This window comes from Pelecanus crispus, chromosome 3 (genome assembly GCF_030463565.1).
Source record: "Pelecanus crispus isolate bPelCri1 chromosome 3, bPelCri1.pri, whole genome shotgun sequence".
Taxonomy (NCBI): Eukaryota; Metazoa; Chordata; class Aves; order Pelecaniformes; family Pelecanidae; genus Pelecanus; species Pelecanus crispus.
In genome coordinates this window covers 45,773,225-45,790,650 of record NC_134645.1, presented here as the reverse complement: position 1 = coordinate 45,790,650, position 17,426 = coordinate 45,773,225, and the positions used below count along the sequence as shown (strand labels likewise).

Here is a 17,426-nt window from a genome sequence, read left to right as displayed (position 1 = left end):
TTAGCTCCAGATTGTAAAACATTTTTTTCTAGGGGAAAAAAAAAAAGTATCTGCAAATTCTTCTTTTTGTATTCTGAACAACTGCTTGTCAGCAACCAGATGCAGTTCTACTTTTCTAAAACAAACATTTTTGGTGATCTGTTGCAAGTTTTCTTAGAAATACATGTAAAATTTAAGTAATCATCTTCAGGAGTGAAAAATATGTTTTTCTGCAGGATGGACGCTTGATTTAGGAATTTCCTTTTTGAGTGTAAGAAATGACAATTTTGTACTTTGAAAAGTCAACGAAGGTCAAGATTAATATAGCATCTGTTAATTAGTTTGTTGATATCATGAAGGCTTTTCTTGTCATCCCACTGATGAATGAGGGAATTTGCACCTCAGCAGGTAAACATGTTTGATATTTCTTTAATCTACTGCACAGCATTTGCTACAGCCAAAAATAAGAGACAAAGTGGAATACAGAGTCAAAACAATTTAGAAAACAGATTACTAGTTACAAAGGAATATGAATGAAGAATAACTTTTAAAAATAACATATATTCTGGACTGATGTGTTCCATAAACATTTTCTTTGCTAATGGAAGCCTTCAGGGAACACACACTTATTTCATATGCTTTTCATTCTGCTTGAGTCATTTTAGATTTCTACTGTAGCTCTGCCTTTTATTTCCTTCTGTTCTCCTTGCCTTGGTTAGATTAGAGAGGTAGGGTGTTAATGGGGTACTTGATGAAGATTGAAGACCTATTTTCTCCCCCCTCAGAGACGAGCCTGATTTGAACAAATTGAGGAGACTGAAGCAGTCTCTTCATGTCCTTGGGAAAAGCCTTTTCCATTTCAGCATTTCCAGCTTTCACACATGGTCCCCTTTGTTCACAGAGAAAAAGAAAGAAAAGGTGCCAGCACAAGAAGATTCTGAATAATTCCATATAACGTCAGCGGGGCTGCAAAAGCTCCCTTTCAATCTTCTTTACAGTTGGTGAGCATGTGAACGCGAGGTGGATCCAGGAGGGGAATGCAAGGAACTAGTGCTTGCAGCTCGAACAGGGCGAGAAACAAGCTGTTGTCCACCAGTCCCCACCTCTGTTGTTGCCACTTCCTTACTACTCTCATCCTTGTGGGTACTGTTTTGTGCTGGGCACTCAAAATGCACACAGTGAAACACCTGGAGAGAACAAAAAATGAAGATAAAGCAAAACAATTAAGTGCTGGCAAAAGCATGATCAAAGTAAGATGAAGTCTATATGAAAGTATCCAGGCCAGATCAGCGCCAAAGTACTTAGTCAAACTAGAATGTTTCACCATGAGGTCAACAACATCTGTCCATGGGCCATAAATGTTATAAAGTGATACAAGTGGAGCAAAAGAAGACCTTCAAATTATACCAACCTTTACATATGGCACTAAAAATCAGAAAGATGGTTCCAAAGCAGATAGATATATTTTGTAAACGATTTTTTTCTTTGCCAAGTAGCATAAATATCTACTACATACTATTGGATGACAACAATTACCTTAAGTGTCTTAAATGTATCTTATGATCTAATTACTTCCTCAAAAGACTGACTGCTCATACATGCTAGAAATGAAATGTAAATCATTAGCAATACGATTCTATGTCAAGATTGCCCTCTGCTGTAATAGCAATGGTAACTCTACAGACATATCCTGGAGTATGCAGAAAGGCATTCAGAGTGTCCAAGGAGGCTACTGCTTCATCAGCTGAAATATTCCATTTCAAACAGTGATCATTTTCCGATGTTTCAAACAATACATGGGACCACTGTACAGGTGACTGTATCTTCGAGTAAGAGGACCATCTGTTTAAGCATTTTTTCCAATTTATTTTCTACTTTACTTACTCCTACTTATTCTTCAAGTGCTTGGGAGGAGAAGGGGGAAGAACTCTAAAATTGTTGCAAAACTTCTTTCCACCTGATTTCTCATTGTTATGAATTGCACAGCTTTGCCATATACTAAACAAATAAATATTTTCTTATACTGATTTAAAATTCGCTATTTTCTCATGCATGGTAGTTTTATAGCTAAAGCTTGATGAATATTAAAATGTGAATTTTAAAATTACTGTTTTAACTTAATTTTGTATGCTTTTATGACATCTTCTGTCATTCTTCTTGCAAGTAGATTATGTCTTTAAAACTCTTCTCACAAAGGTAATCTCTTTACTGCCCCTTTCAAGTTAATGTGGGCAAAATCAAATACCATAAACAAGACATGGGTATACTACATATTCATACAAGACTACAGAATATTATATTTTCTAGCCTTTCTTCAATGCAACTGAAAATCCTATTATTCTTTTTGACCATCCCTGCTGAAGTGCACATTGAGCCGACGTCTGCAATGACATGTCTGCAATAGCCCCTGGGTCTTTTCTCAGGAGGTAGCTAGTTAATTCAAATTCTGACAGCATACATGAAACGAATAAAAAAATATTCACAGCCACTCGTTTTTTTTATGCCCATTATATTTTCTTGTACCTCTCAGTGTAAGGCTTCTTGCAGTTTTTTATACAGATACATAGCAATGCATGTTTATATTTCTATATATGTACATGCTCACATAAAGATGTATCCCTATGCCTTTATATATACACATATGAACAGATTACAAATCTACATCCGTACCCACACATACACACATGTGCACAAAATGTTTTTTCTCCGCATTTCTTGTGGTGAGTTTTTTTTCTAAAGCTGAACTAATTTCTACAGTGGCATGAATTCTCTCCATCTGTTATAGTTCTTGAGAAGCCAATTTTTGCATTCGGCTACACTTCTTGAGAAGCCCCTTTTATACTCATCCTGCTCCCATGTTTTTAAAGTAACAGCTATTGTCATTTTTCCAGCTGCATTTATCAGCATCAGGATTTGCAGAAAAGAACAGTATCTCATCAGTACACCTCTGTAAGACGCTGCTCTCCTTGAAAGGCAGCATAGTCTAATGAATGGGATGGAGGTCTTCAAGTCAGAAGATTCCATATTTCTACTATATCCCACAACAATAGTGTTTCTAATTTAAAACTTCACTTTACATAGTGACACATGCTTTTTTAAATATAGTTTGGATAACACTGAAATTTAGCTAGTACTAGCCTATAAAGTCTGAAGTACCCGATTCTTAAATTGTAACTTGCATTTTTACTGATTCTTTCTTACTAAACTCTTAATGCTCATCTCGGCATCTGGCACATTAAGTCTGTGAATTTACAACATGATTTTCAGTTACTCTGATACTTCAATATACAGAGAATACAGCTTGTGAAAGAAGCAGAGGACAGAGACGTACAATTGAGTTCATCTGCTCCATCCAGTATGAGCATTATGTATTTCAGAACAGTATTACTAAACCAAACAATCCTGCATGTGTTTCTCTCAAAAGGCAGAGATGACAGTTCAGCATCATCCTCTGATCAACGGCATGTTACACTTCTCATGGATATTTTAAGAAACGTCCGACATACAAAGCAGGAATGCCAAGTATGTAAACACTGGTGCAGTGATTTGTAAGATAAAGCTCTCGCATTAGCAACTAGGTGTCCTTTCCAGGTCAGTAATACTGAAGAGGAATAAGAAGATAAAACTTACACAGTCAAAGTATCAGGTGACCTGTCTGACAAATAAATGATGACAAGGACTAAGGAAAAATAATCCTTTTCTTTATAAAAGTAGGATGACTGGAAGCTCAAGAAAACAAAAAGTTGCACTTCTATCATGTTCTAACATACAAAAAAAATATTCAAATGCCAGGTAAAAAAAAATCTTGTGAACATCCTGTCTTTCAAAACTTGGAAAACATGGCAAAGGAAAAGATGAGTTTAAAAGATTAAATCATTCACAAGATGGAGAAATTTTATGGGATTTTTTGCAATTCCAAAAATCAGCTCTTCCCTTTGGAAAGTATAGTTGTGCTTCAAAGTTCAAAGGTATGTGTCAGTAGAACAAGAAGGGAATATTCTTGTACCAACTACAGAAGAACTCCTTGATGAGAATATGCTGCCATTAGCATCTTTTGTTTAAAGTGAGAATGGTTTGACATAAAATACAACCAGCTGTGGGCAAATAATTCTGGAAACTGTTCGTGTTCTTACTGAAGAGACTACTGAGACTATAGACTCCAGAACAAACCAAGACTTTGGTTACACTGTTATTATTTAAACTGGAAGTATGAAAAATATCTTGCTACCACCTTTGGGAAATGAGTATTTATGACAAAATGTTATAGACCACCTCTTTAATATATATATATAAAATGTAATTCAGTAATATGTGCATGCTGATAATGCTCTTCCTCTACTCGCTTTAGGAGAAATAATTTAAAAAAAAAAAAAAAATAGTGTTGGGTACAGATTTTAAAGACAAAAGAGAAAAAAACCTAGAACAGCAGACTGTGTTTATAGTTCCACTGAGCCACTACATGAATAGCTGTAACCTCAATTTGCACATACTGATCTTCACTATAGTTATGCAGTGCTCCACATAAATAACTACACAGGATATTAAATTCCTTGCAAATAGTAACCAATTTGAAATTAGAGTTATGTTTAAAAGCCCATTACTCTCCAAGGCTTAAAGCTACCTTAAGAATTAAAAGTTGGAGATAATGTTTCTTGTAGGCTGATTTGCTAAGTTTACCTCTCATGGATATTTTAAGAAAGGCCCGACATACAAAGCAGGAAGGCCAAGTACATATACACGTATGACATATGCACCTCATTCTTTTTTATTAAAGAGATGAGAACATGCAGAGACTGGCATGAGAGCAAACAAGACTGTCTATATGGATCAGTAATGGAAAAGGCCTTCTTCATGCAAGTACAACCACCCTGGAGGCAGCTTCTGACTCTGTATTTCTATGAACTCATTGATTAAGACTGAACTGTACATTGCAAGAAACAGTGCTTAGATAAAAAAACCCCATGTATTCCCAGTTCACTTGATTGGTCAGCTTCTTTCCAACTGTCTGCTGAGAACTAATGTTGACATCTGGTGGTGCATATGTTTGCAATAATTGCTCTAAAATTGGACATAAACAATGCTATTTGACAATTCTTCCAATGCTTAAGAACCAGCAACCTCATGTGCTAAATATGATCAGCTAAAGTTGACAAACTCTAATTACTACAAATGTAATAGTGCTATCCAAAGTTCATTGTAAAGTGTGAAAGTACAATGTTTTGTGGTGAACTACATGTATGGGATGTAGACATGCATGCATACACACAGAAGCAGCAGCTTTTGGTGCCTCTTATAATCTCGTCATATAAGGTCCTAATCTCACAAAGACTTACATATATTCTTAAATTCACATATTCTAAATTGTTTCACTGAAGTCAACTGTAAAACCTGGACTTCTTCTGAGACAACACACAATTACAAAAGACAGATGCAAAAGCAAACAAAAAGGGGATGATATTGCACTTGGTCGGTTAGGGCAAAATACATTTTTTCTGTATAAAATGAATTGAAAAAAATCTCTTGGTTTGGCCACTGTTGGTTAACTGATCTACCAGGTATGAAAATTAATTATAAGAGAATCTTATGTAAATAAGATTTTCTTATGAAGAATGAGTTTTTTCTTATGTTTTATTTATTAAAAAGATAATATAAAGGTGACAAAACCAAGTAAGAGAGACTATACACCTTCCTCTAGTGCACTAAAATGGTATTTTCATCATTCATCAAAATAAGGATTGATTTTAAACCAAACCCAATAGGAATGTTTGATGCCGCCGTGGAAAGGTCAAAACCAGAAACACTTTACTGTACTTTGTCTATAAAACCCCCAAAATATCCCCCAGACTGGCAACAGCCCTTCAACTCTTGTAGGGAAGACGATGACACAGTTCACAAATACTCAAATAAGAAAAGCATTCATTCTTATTTTGCTAGATTGCCAGAGCAAACAAATGAAGCAAGTACATTTTAGAAGGCATTATCAATTTCATTGCAAGATATGAAAAACTGTACTGTTGTATATTCACAAAGCATATAGGTTTTCTTAAAAGTTCCTTACCTCATTAGCTGTGTTGTGAGTTCCGACTATTCTGATAAAAGATGCAGGCTGTTTATCAAAAGTGATTGTTTGCCAGGATCTACAAAAAAAATTCCAGAATGACATACAAATATTAAACACAGTCACAACAGCTTGCAGTAACATATACAGAGAATCCACTCAAGTGACAGTATGTACTATTATCACTTAATAGGGCAAATAGATAAACACTTTTCAACACCTGAATTTCCAGGACTCCTTGTTCATTTTTATTTTTAAGTGCCTTGACTCTGCTTATGTGTTTTCATACATACCTTATACTACTATAATTTGTATGCAGGAATAATACTCATACTATTGCTGAAAGTTAAGAAAATGGTAAAAGAAAAAAAAACCTGAATCAAAGTCTAAAATCCTTGACTAATATTGACTGTATTAGATAAACAAAATATCAGATGAATAAAAGTAAATGCATCTATCCATTAACTACTGTCGTGGTTTAGCCCCAGCCAGCAACTAAGCACCACGCAGCCGCTTGCTCACTCCCCCTACTCCGATGGGATGGGGGAGAGAATCGGAGGAGTGAGAGTGAGAAACACTCCTGGGTTGAGATAAGAACAGTTTAATAATTGAAATAAAGTAAAATAGTAGTAGTAATAACAACAATATAACAATGATGATGATAATAATAATATACAAAGCAAGTGATGCACAATGCAATTGCTCACCACCCGCCGACCGATACCCAGACAATTCCCAAGCAGCGATCGCTGCTCCCCGGCCAACCCCCCCCAGTTTATATACTGAGCATGACGTCATATGGTATGGAATAGCCCTTTGGTCAGTTTGGATCAACTCTTCTGGCTGTGCCCCCTCCCAGTTTCTTGTGCACCTGGCAGAGCATGGGAAGCTGAAAAGTCCTTGACTAGCATAAGCAGTACTTAGCAACAACTAAAACATCAGCTTGTTATCAACATTCTTCTCATGCTAAATCCAAACCACAGCACTATGCCAGCTACTAGGAAGAAAATTAACTCTATTCCAGCTGCAACCAGGCAACTACTCATGAGAAACATCAGAGAAAGATTAAAAGAAAATTACAGCTTTAGGGAAAAAAAACCCACCCAAAAACTCAAATAAACTCTTCCCAATTTAAGTGGAGCAGTGAAGGCAGAGGAGCCAAGCCTTGTGTGGGCCAAGGTCCTTCCAGTAAATTACAAATGACATAAAGCATTCTTCCCAGTGCAGGTTGTGAGGATTTCCACATCCTGACACAGAGGGAGTGGGGAGAGCAGACCACCTCCCCAGAGCTGTAATACAACTTTTTGGGCCAGAATGAGAACACTAGAGGCAGACTGGGACCACTATAATCTTCCTTCCTCATTCATACTCTTCTGATCTGGGTGAGGTACACCACCTCAAGTAGCCTAATACACAGTAGGAAAAGGACACCAATTCCTACCATGCACTTACAGTAAAACAGAAGAAACAAAAAGAATAGGAACTAGAGGTTTCAGTTTGATGCCAGTCTTCCACTACACTAGATTAGTACTTGAACACATCAGAATTTAAATTATTTTATATTCATGAAACATGAAAGCTAGATACAGAATTTAACGTTTTAGCAAAACTAGACTCCGTTACAGAAGCCTTCAGAAATAAAATGTAGTCAAGTATAACTTGATTAACTCACTACAGAAGAAGAACATTGGATAGTTTTCCTGAATGCATTCAGAATACCTTCAGAAGTGTTCATACAAGAAATAAGGGACTAAAGCAGAACTGGAATAAAACACCACTTGCCACCAGTAGACCACCCCAAAGCCTGGCCATATGAACAGCTTGGTTGCTGACTCTTTGTCAGGCACTTGAATTTTCCCTTAGTAGGAAAATGTCGTCACAAACCCAGCATTTCTGGGTTTAACTTAGTCAACTATTACTTTTATCACTGCTGTCAGGTTATATTTGCTTAAAGAAGATTATGAGCCCAATCAAGACCTAATTTCAAGTAGCTTCCTCTTCCAACCCAAAGCATCTATGATTCTATTACTGCATGAAGTAATGGATGTAATCGGAGTTACTCATCATAATAGAAAGGTGCAGTCTGTGTTAGACCTCAGAGGTACAGCAGTTATCTATCTAACGGCATGGTTTATTTATATCCCTTTATGCAGCTACGTCCTCCTTATTTTAAAGCTCAGGCTATTTCTGCAAGCTCTAAATAAAATATAAAATGAGAATGGACTATTTTGGTGACTGTCTCGAGATCTGAAAGACTGCCACAATTTAAACATTTTTTTCCCTAAACAGGAGAACAATTCTTCCTGAGTTTCCTTCTGATATTACTCTAGTGCAGTCAGTCAGTTAATCTGCATGGCCAATAGAGTCCCAAAGATGAGTGGCTGGGACAATCAGATGATTGCAACACTACTTCTCATAACAAAGCATTACCATAGTTTGCATTATGCATACGCTTTCACATTTACACACACACACTTTATGCAAGGAGAGTGATGATGTAAAAATAAGATTTCCCTAGTTAGTGTCTTGGAGAATATTCTAAAGCTATTCTAAATAAGAGTTTAAAATCCTAAAGAAGCTATTAAGAAGAGCCTATGCCTTCCTAGCCTCTAAAGTAGAGTTTGTGTTCTGTGACAAGAAAATAGGTTAATTAGGGATCATAGAATAGAATATAAATGGGTCTGTATTTATCTATAGTACTTCTGAGCACTGGTCAAATACACACTGCAAGAGTTCAATGCAGATTTTCCAAAGCTGGCAGTAAATACCATTGTCTGACGTATGAGGTGACAAGAAAGCTGATGCATGTATTTGGGAATACAGCTGAAGAGCATGACAGATAACAAGACAGGTTGAGAAAAAGGCCTCTGAAGATCCTTTTGACAACACGTCTAGATCAGCTCCTCCAGGAAGCTCCCAAGTTCTTCCACTTCCCACTTCATTACAAGTCCTTACTTTCTGCTACAATGCTGTTATTAGGATTGGATTATAATTACCCTTTTAATAATATTAAAACATGATAAAAAATAGTAAAAAAAATTCCTGAGGATGTGAGACTTCCAGAGAGATAGGGTTTTCAATAAACTTGGTCCTAAGAGTATTTACTGTTTTGGTATGTGTCTATTTTATTCCTTTTCCATTGGAAAAAGAAAGTAAAAATTAAAGACAATTTCTAGAAGAGTTATTAAAACTCAAGTTATTAAAATTGAAGAATATTGCCACTAGAGAATTAGTACTTGATGGGATAATGAGAAAATTAGATCTCTTAGTTTATTTCCTTAGCAAAAAGGAAAAAACAAAGTAGAAAAACCAAATGGATTTGGAAAAAGTCACTTTAGAAATAAGCAAGGCAAACCTTCTTCACTAGAAAGTTGCACCGGTTTCGACTGTAACAGTACATTTGGGAACATCGATACATACAAAGCAATACCTCCCCAGTACAGATACAATTATGCAGTGTAACTATACCCATGTGGGAAGAGAGATTACTGACAGAACATTATCAAGGCATATCTGCCCTCTTTTTGCATTTTTTGCTGAAATAACATATTCAGTAAGACTTCTATTTATGTATCAAGCCATAACAATTGTTCAGTGGTGTTCCTCAATTAAATTAAAAACATCATAGGTAAGCCTTAAGTTTCTTTTTAGTCGTCCTCCTTTACTACTAGTTATCTCTTCTGGTACTATTGTAATAACTTCAGTTTCTCTGTAGAAATTTTATTTCACAAATAATTTTGTAGTCATGCCATGCGTATGTGCTTATTTTATGCTTTCCTCATAAGAGCTAGTCTTTCTATCCTCAAAATCATTTTTGATGGTCTCTACAAAAATTACCTCCAAACTTTATACATAGGTCTGGTATTGAGTCATACATAAGTCAATGTAGTCCAGGAACAGCAGCATTAAAACGTATCAAAAGCACCTCATTTTTGGTCTGGGATGAGATATTTCTGTGTAATAGGTGCCATTTCTTCACCTTTACTCCCCATATGCCAAGCAAACAAATCTTTCAAGCTGGTGGCAATACTTTCACCTTCTTTACCTAGGACACAGTCATAAAGAAGCTATCAGAACTTACTTCTCCCATAAACTAACATTGTTGTCTTTGGACTTTTTGTATCTCTGTACTCCTTATTAGTGACCCTATAACAAATTGATTTTTCAGGGTTTAGCTTTTTTAAACATTCAGGAAGTGTTGACCTTTTTTTCTGCTTTCATACCTGTCTTGCTGGTTGATTCATTTTAGATTTGCTGCTCATTCTGCAGCAGTCCTGGACATCACTTTCACAACAGAAATAATCACTATCTCAAGCTGAGGTTTACATCTCTAAGAGAAGACTTGGGACTAGCAGCCTCCTCAGGTTTATACCAGGGTCCTCAAACTGAAATGCAGCACTACAAGTTGTTTGGCTAGCGAAGGTCCCCTGATACCACAGCTCCATTTTCCAAAAGAAATTAGCCTTGTTACAGTCCTACAGTGTTTTATTTAACACTCTACATCTCACCTCAACCACCCGACTTCTAACGCTCTTGTTCTGCCCAGCTCCCCTAAGGAGATGCAGTAATTGATGATTAGCATTCTAAAGCCATGCTTGCATCCTGTAAGCCTGTCATATTTAATTACATTTTAACTATATTCGTCTTCTATAATAGCCTGAACATAATTTAGATAATTATCTTTTGCTCTCCTATTCTCTGACTCTGCCTGTCTCACTTAGAGCTCCTTGCAATGACAATCACTTTCTCTGCTCAAACATATAAACAGACTCTTGGGCCAAGTGCTTTCATCTCTCCAACAACAACAGTTGTCACTGAAAACTCAATGGCTTTGTGCATCCCACAATCTCTTCACCATATTCTATTCAGAGGAAGAAGAAAATCATTAGAAACCTCCCCTTTCATGTTTCGTCCTGTCTTTTTCTTTATTAGGCTATTGCAAGAAGAATGCAAGAAAGACTGACGTCCAGGTAAATTATAACAATAGCTTGCTATTGCTTAAGCTATGTATAGCTCCAAAATAGCAATTCACCTCTTCAAGAATTTAATGGCTTTTCTCAGCATTTGGAACCCTTGCCTAGTTATTTCTATGAAAAGCTGCTACCTTTCTAAAGATTTATTACATATAATAGGATATAAATAGCGACCTTCTCCGTTATTTCCTTCTATTCCAGAAAGAACAAATTAAGAAAGAAGTGGAAGCTTATCTTTTATAGAGGTTTTCTAATGAACCACTGGCACTACAGAAAACTACCACATTGTGGGATCACCAGAGCAGCACTGATTACAGCTGAAACCAAGTTCAGGCCAAAGATGTAAGACGAAAGAGAAACCTATTACATGTAACTAACATTCAGCAAGCTGTAATAACCATATCATATTCATATCATGGCTTGCTTTAGGCTAAGCATTTTGTGTGCGCACATTGTGTCTCCTCACTTTCCAAGGTGACGTACAACCTCCATTTTTTGTTCCTGACTCCAAGAAGAAAAGCAGAGCAGAGTTGGAAGCAAATGTGGAAATGAACGACATACCCTGAAAAATGGCAATTACCAGCAAGTAACCTCCATTTTGCTTTCTAATGCTTGTACACATATGCCTCGTTCTGTAGCAAGGAACAAAACACTTCTTACTCGGATGTGGACTTTTTCAACTGTGACTACATATTTTTTTAATATGATGGAACAGTGAGGAGATATTTGTAAAAGCAGGTGGCAGGAAAAGGAAAGAAGAGTTGTGCTGTCTTTCCATACATCGGTCTGATGACAGTACTGATGTAAACAAGACAGCAAGTAACTAGCACGTGATTCTGCCAAATAAAAAAATGGCGTGCACAAATAAGCAAGCCAACTGAGACTTGAGAAGTACTGTAGTATCTTCTGCATGATAGGTGTTACACCCCTTGCTTTATTAATGAATACCATACTAACCTCTACTATGGAGTATCTACAAAATAAACACAGAAGCATGCACTAAAAATGCTGTAACAGTTATTGTTATATAATAATTTTTCTTTATAAAATACCAAAAACGTCTACAGGTACCTTATAAAGTGCCTATAAAAAACATGTTTTCCACCATAACAGTACTAAAAAATAAAGTTAAGTAACACTCCCTCTCCTGTTAAAGCTGTAATTTAACATACTAATTCAGAGAGTCAGACCCATAAAGCACAGAAGTCAAACTGGGTATCTGGCTCAGCCACCCGCTTTCCATCCAGCCTCCCAAGCCACTGAGGGGGAAGACAAAGCATGAGAAAGAGAATCAAAGGTTATGTACATTTTGGTTTTTAAATTAAAGCCAAGTAAAGTGCAGTTCTACCTCTGGTCTACTTCAACTCAAAACTGAGACCTATAACTGAGTTTCCATCTATTTTGCTGTCACCATGACAGTACTCTCTCAAAAGGTGGCCCGTCAAACATGGTACTTCTAAGGAAGCAAGGAAGGTGCGAGCTAGAAGTAACAGCTTTTTCTCTGCAGCTCTCAGAGACAGAGGCAAAACTCACCTAATAATGCATCTTGGTTATATTTATGCAATAGTCCATTGATGAGATAGCAAATATAATTTATCCAGTCTAATAAGGAAAAAAACCCCAAAAGGACTTGAAGTACTAACGGCAGAGGTAATAAAAATGGTTAAGAGAAATATAATGAGAGTCTAGAATAAATGTGAGAATAATAAAGACTAAAAATCCCCTGTTGTAGTATTTGTTACATAATGGCTTTACATATTGACAAGTAAAAATAGGTATTCCCACCTTTTGGGAAAACTCCCCTCAAAAGCTTTTATTCTAAATATACTTCCGATAAGGAAGACATAATTCTGAAAGCATCTGAACAAAATTTGGAGTTATTTCTGCCCCATGATTGGTCCCTCCTACCAATCCAAACAAAATATCTGTCCTCTATAGGAAAGCTTTACTAAACTGCTATAAACGTTTTATTGCATATGATTTATTGCAGAAACCAAATGTGGGCCTGATAAAGCAGACCTATTAGAATAAAAATTCTGAGACAAAACATATTTAATGAAGTCTATACTGACTTTCTGACATCTTTATAAAGCTCCTACTGTAAAAGACTCCTTACAGTAACCCCTGCTTTCACAGCTTCAGTGCTGACATTTTTGCTGTTTTAGAAAGAATATTACATAACGAAAATGTTAAAATACAGCCAAATTGAGCACTGGTAAAACTGAACGTAGTAATTATTTTTCTAACTAAATGTCGTAACCAATTTTCAAATATATCCACAAATATATGCCAATGTAGGCAACCAGTAGCATTTTTGTACTGCATAAGTTGTGTACTCATAGAATTTAGCTTGCTCACACATTTTTTCAATTTCAACAGGTTGTCATTCTGTACTTCCAGAAATAGAGTTTATATTAAAAAAAAGTTACACAAAATGAAATTATTAGCAATTTGCTGGCAACTGTCTGGCAGAATGCCACAAGCCAAATTTCCATGCTGTAGCAAGAACTCTGCATGTAGTATCTACACATACATCCTTGGGGGATGGCAGTGGTGGTGATGAAGGCTGTGAACTTGAGTAACTTCATCCATGAGTTCATCTGACATACTTTTGTGTACACCAGGGCACATATAGAGAAGACAAGCTTGCACAATCCTAGAGGTTGAATTGGCTTTGTTGTGCTTACTCATTATCAATAGTTATTGCTCCTGGTGTTCACGTAGATAGCAAAGATATGAAAAGCCATCCAACCCATTAACATACCCAGTAATACAACTAGTGGGATGCTTTTAACCTTGAAGACTTCTCCCCCCATAATCCTACAACAGATTGTAAGCTATTCTGATTATTTAACTTTTCATACCAATGGAATAGTTGATTAACATCAAATATATAAACAACTATTTTTAGAGATTTGAGACAGAATCATGCTCCCTATTAATCAGTTCCTTTGTAGCATGTAGCCTAACACTGTATTTATCACACTTCTCTCTTACATTCCCTTGGGTGTGATTTCATGGCCCACTTGTAAAAACTTCACATTTAGAGCAACCGCCCTTCTATTACTGTCGATAACATCTAATTGACATGTCAAACCCCCAAGGAAAGCAGTAAATTGAACCACAGCTTCTAAGAAGAATAAAACAGTGAAAAAAGTAAATCAGCATGTGCCTCCTCTTAACAGCAATACAAGCATACTGAGGTTTGCTAATGGAAGAGAGGAAAACTGTAACCCTTTCTACTACCACACTGAATTATCTATTAACCTCAAGGTCAGAAAACAAAGCCTTGTGACCTCATACTGAAACTCACCTGGGAAAAAAACTGAACCCACATCCATGATTGCTGTAATTTTAGACATGAGACTGAAGGGAACTAATCAGACAAAAATAACAAATACAGCTTTTGCTTCTGTTACCGTGTTACAGAACAGAAAAAATGTAGCTTCCCCTCCCAATAGTTTCTGATAAACTAAATTTTAGAAGTTAATTCTTAACTCTGTACCATAAAAATTTATAGACAAAGAGATGGGTAAAATTCACAAATGTAATTTTAAAAACAGAAGAAACTTGACTCATGATGAAAGAGCACAAAAAAGCACAGGCAAAACTTGTTTAAACAGCAACCAAGGTAACAGGAAAAAGGCAGAATGACTTTATAAATATGTAGTTGAAGTGCATGAAATACATTAAGAAAGAAAAATCGGTTTACAGGGATACAAGATACTCCTGACTATACAAGGAGATGTCAAGAGTTGCTATATAGTTAATGATTTTCCCTGTAAGATACAGACAAAATAGTAACCTACCATCTAGTTCATGAACATTTGGGCATCCCCTATTCATTGGGTTATTAGATGATCTTATGCAACAATGAATTGCAAAGTGAACAAACATAACCACAAAACAACTGTTCAAGTATTAGGTATTCCTTTCTTATCTTAGGCAGATAAATGGGCCAGCTTCACAGGAGACATCTGTAACTTGGATAACCTTTTTGTAGTAGTATTTCTTTATCAAGGTGCTGAGAGTGTGCATGTGTGTGAGTGCCTGCATGCATGTAGGTATGTGCATGCATGCATAGACATTTTCAAAAGAGAGAATATTACGACTTGGTGAAGGCAATCCAATGTACTGCCATAGGATCATTCCATAATACAAAAGCAGTAATCTGCATTGTTGAGTCCTTACTCAGAAGCTGCAAATTTGTTCCTGTGCTGACTGGAAAAAAAACACTTTGCTTAACAGGATGCAGAAGAGGAGTAGGATTCTCCTCCTAGTAAGCAAATTAGGATTTCTGTTACATTAAGCAGAGTTGGCAATGGTTGGCGAAGACCTCTTAAGACGACAGGCTTTTCCAGAATTGCTTAATGTTTTAGGCCAAACTGGGACCCAAATGTTTATGGCGGGTGGGGGGGAATATTTAAGTATTCTTAGCCTGTATGAGCAATCAATCACAGAAGGAAGAGGACAGAATTTACAAATGTCTGAGAGGGGCACGATACACTGAGGTAAAGCTGAACAACAGAATAAAGTTAAAAGAGGAATAAACCTGCTAAGAGCACGTTTTCTTACACAGTCAAAGAGCTTCTCCATGACAAATAACAGAGGGTCAAACAGGGCGTATATTTAAGTGAGGCTGACCACTGAAAACAATGGTGTTTGTTCTAAGACAGAGCAACGCAAGACAGCCAAGATTCTGACTACAATTTATTTTATAAGACAAAATCAATGTTTACTTATAAAGCAAAATTTAATTCTAGCAAGGCATTATCTATAAGGTTTAAAAGGCACAGTGATCATTTCCCATCATCTTCTCATTTAGCCTGCATCTCCAAAGTAGGGTTATGTACCGATAAAATATGCAACGTGTAACTCACCATCTTACTGATCATCTTTAATATTAAAAAGTGACAATACTACAATCAAGCAAAATACAGCAATGTAGTCACGCTATAACTCTCAAGGAATACATGCATTTCTTGTACCTCTACGCTATAAGGAACAGTTACACACCCAGTACGTTGCTGCAGAAATGGGCTGCTCAGGTATCCATCTCAGTGTCTCAAAACCCTACATCCTTCAATCTCAGCAAGCATTTCCTTATAATTAATTATCTTCTTCTCAGAATTTTTTTCAGCACCCCTAAACTTTTCAAAAGGCATTAAGGTTTCACCTTTCACTGAAAACCAGTGTTTATATCATCTGGTTTCCTTTTTAGCCTGGCAGAGATGACAGATTAAGTCAAGAAGAAAGGGTACAAAGAAGAAAGGACAAAGTTTTATGATTAATCTCAGGAATATGTAGATCAGGTCTTGGAGCGTCAATATCCAGCAGTGTCCCCTACCTACAATATACACACTATATTTATCAACTTAAGATTGGTTCTATAAAACCTAATTCATTAACACTGGTGAAGCATTTGTAGCTGTTTTGGTGGCACGTGCTGAAAACAGGCATGGTACCAGAAGACAATCAAATTAAGCTGAGAATAAGGATAATTTGAAATGGAACATAGGGAACATGTTCTCAGAACCAAGAAGTCTGAATGCTTCTATAATCTGGCCCCTGGACTCAGGGAAACACAACTGTTTTGAATTTCAGTGTTTGTATAAATCCATCCTAACAACAAGCAGTAAAGACAATATTAGAATAAGTAATATTATCTTGGATTTTGTGTGTTCTTCCCTCCCACCCCCCAACAAATATTCTGCCCACTAAGCAATGCTGTGTCTCTGGCATATTAAAACAAACAAACAAACAAACAAAAACCCACCAAAAAAACCCCAAACAAACAAAAAAACCCTGACTGAGAAAGTCAATGGACATTGAAGTGTATCTGAATCTACCCAACGCCTATGTGAAATACGCAACAAAAAGCCTATGAAATGGCTGATGTCTCAGAATGACAGGTTTACCATAAAACATCAAAGTGCATGTAAAGTAATTCATTAAATAGTTTAAAGTAAATTCATATTGTCTTTAAGAAAAAGAGGTAAAACTACAACAAAGTCCTATTGAAAAGCTCTAGAACTGGGTACTCAAAATCTCAAACAAATATGTGTGCAGAAAGTCTTCACTCTATTGCTCAGCGGACAGTGACTGAGAAAAGTTGCTGTGTCAGAAGGGAAGGCAATGCTGAGCACTATGCATGGAAATAATGCAAAGGACAACTCTGATTATCCAACCCATGACTTTGCATTGATAACTTCTAAACTAACTGTGGTCAATGAATGCAAATTTGACAAATCAACTGTAACTGTATGTTGGATTAATATGTTTTGAAAAGTCACACGCATCAAAACAGGACACAAGAAATCTACAGGAAGGCCATGTCTCAGACAGATAAATGACAGCAACAACTTTTCATGAAAGCACCACGGCACGTCATCATAGTGATTTACACGATTTACAAG

The 17,426-nt window shown here is 36.5% G+C and overlaps 1 protein-coding gene across 1 annotated transcript in view; it reads right to left on the bottom strand.

The window, feature by feature from the left end:
• Positions 1-283: 283 nt before the first annotated feature.
• The window catches only part of BTBD9 (BTB domain containing 9), a 145,491-nt gene continuing 128,348 nt past the window's right edge, over positions 284-17,426 (bottom strand). The window contains exons 11-12 of the mRNA XM_075707239.1: positions 6,038-6,116; positions 284-1,166 (exon numbers count right to left, since the gene is read on the bottom strand). Of these exons, the coding sequence (XP_075563354.1) occupies positions 972-1,166; positions 6,038-6,116 (274 nt within the window). The 3' untranslated portion in view covers positions 284-971. The remainder of the gene's footprint in view (positions 1,167-6,037; positions 6,117-17,426) is intronic.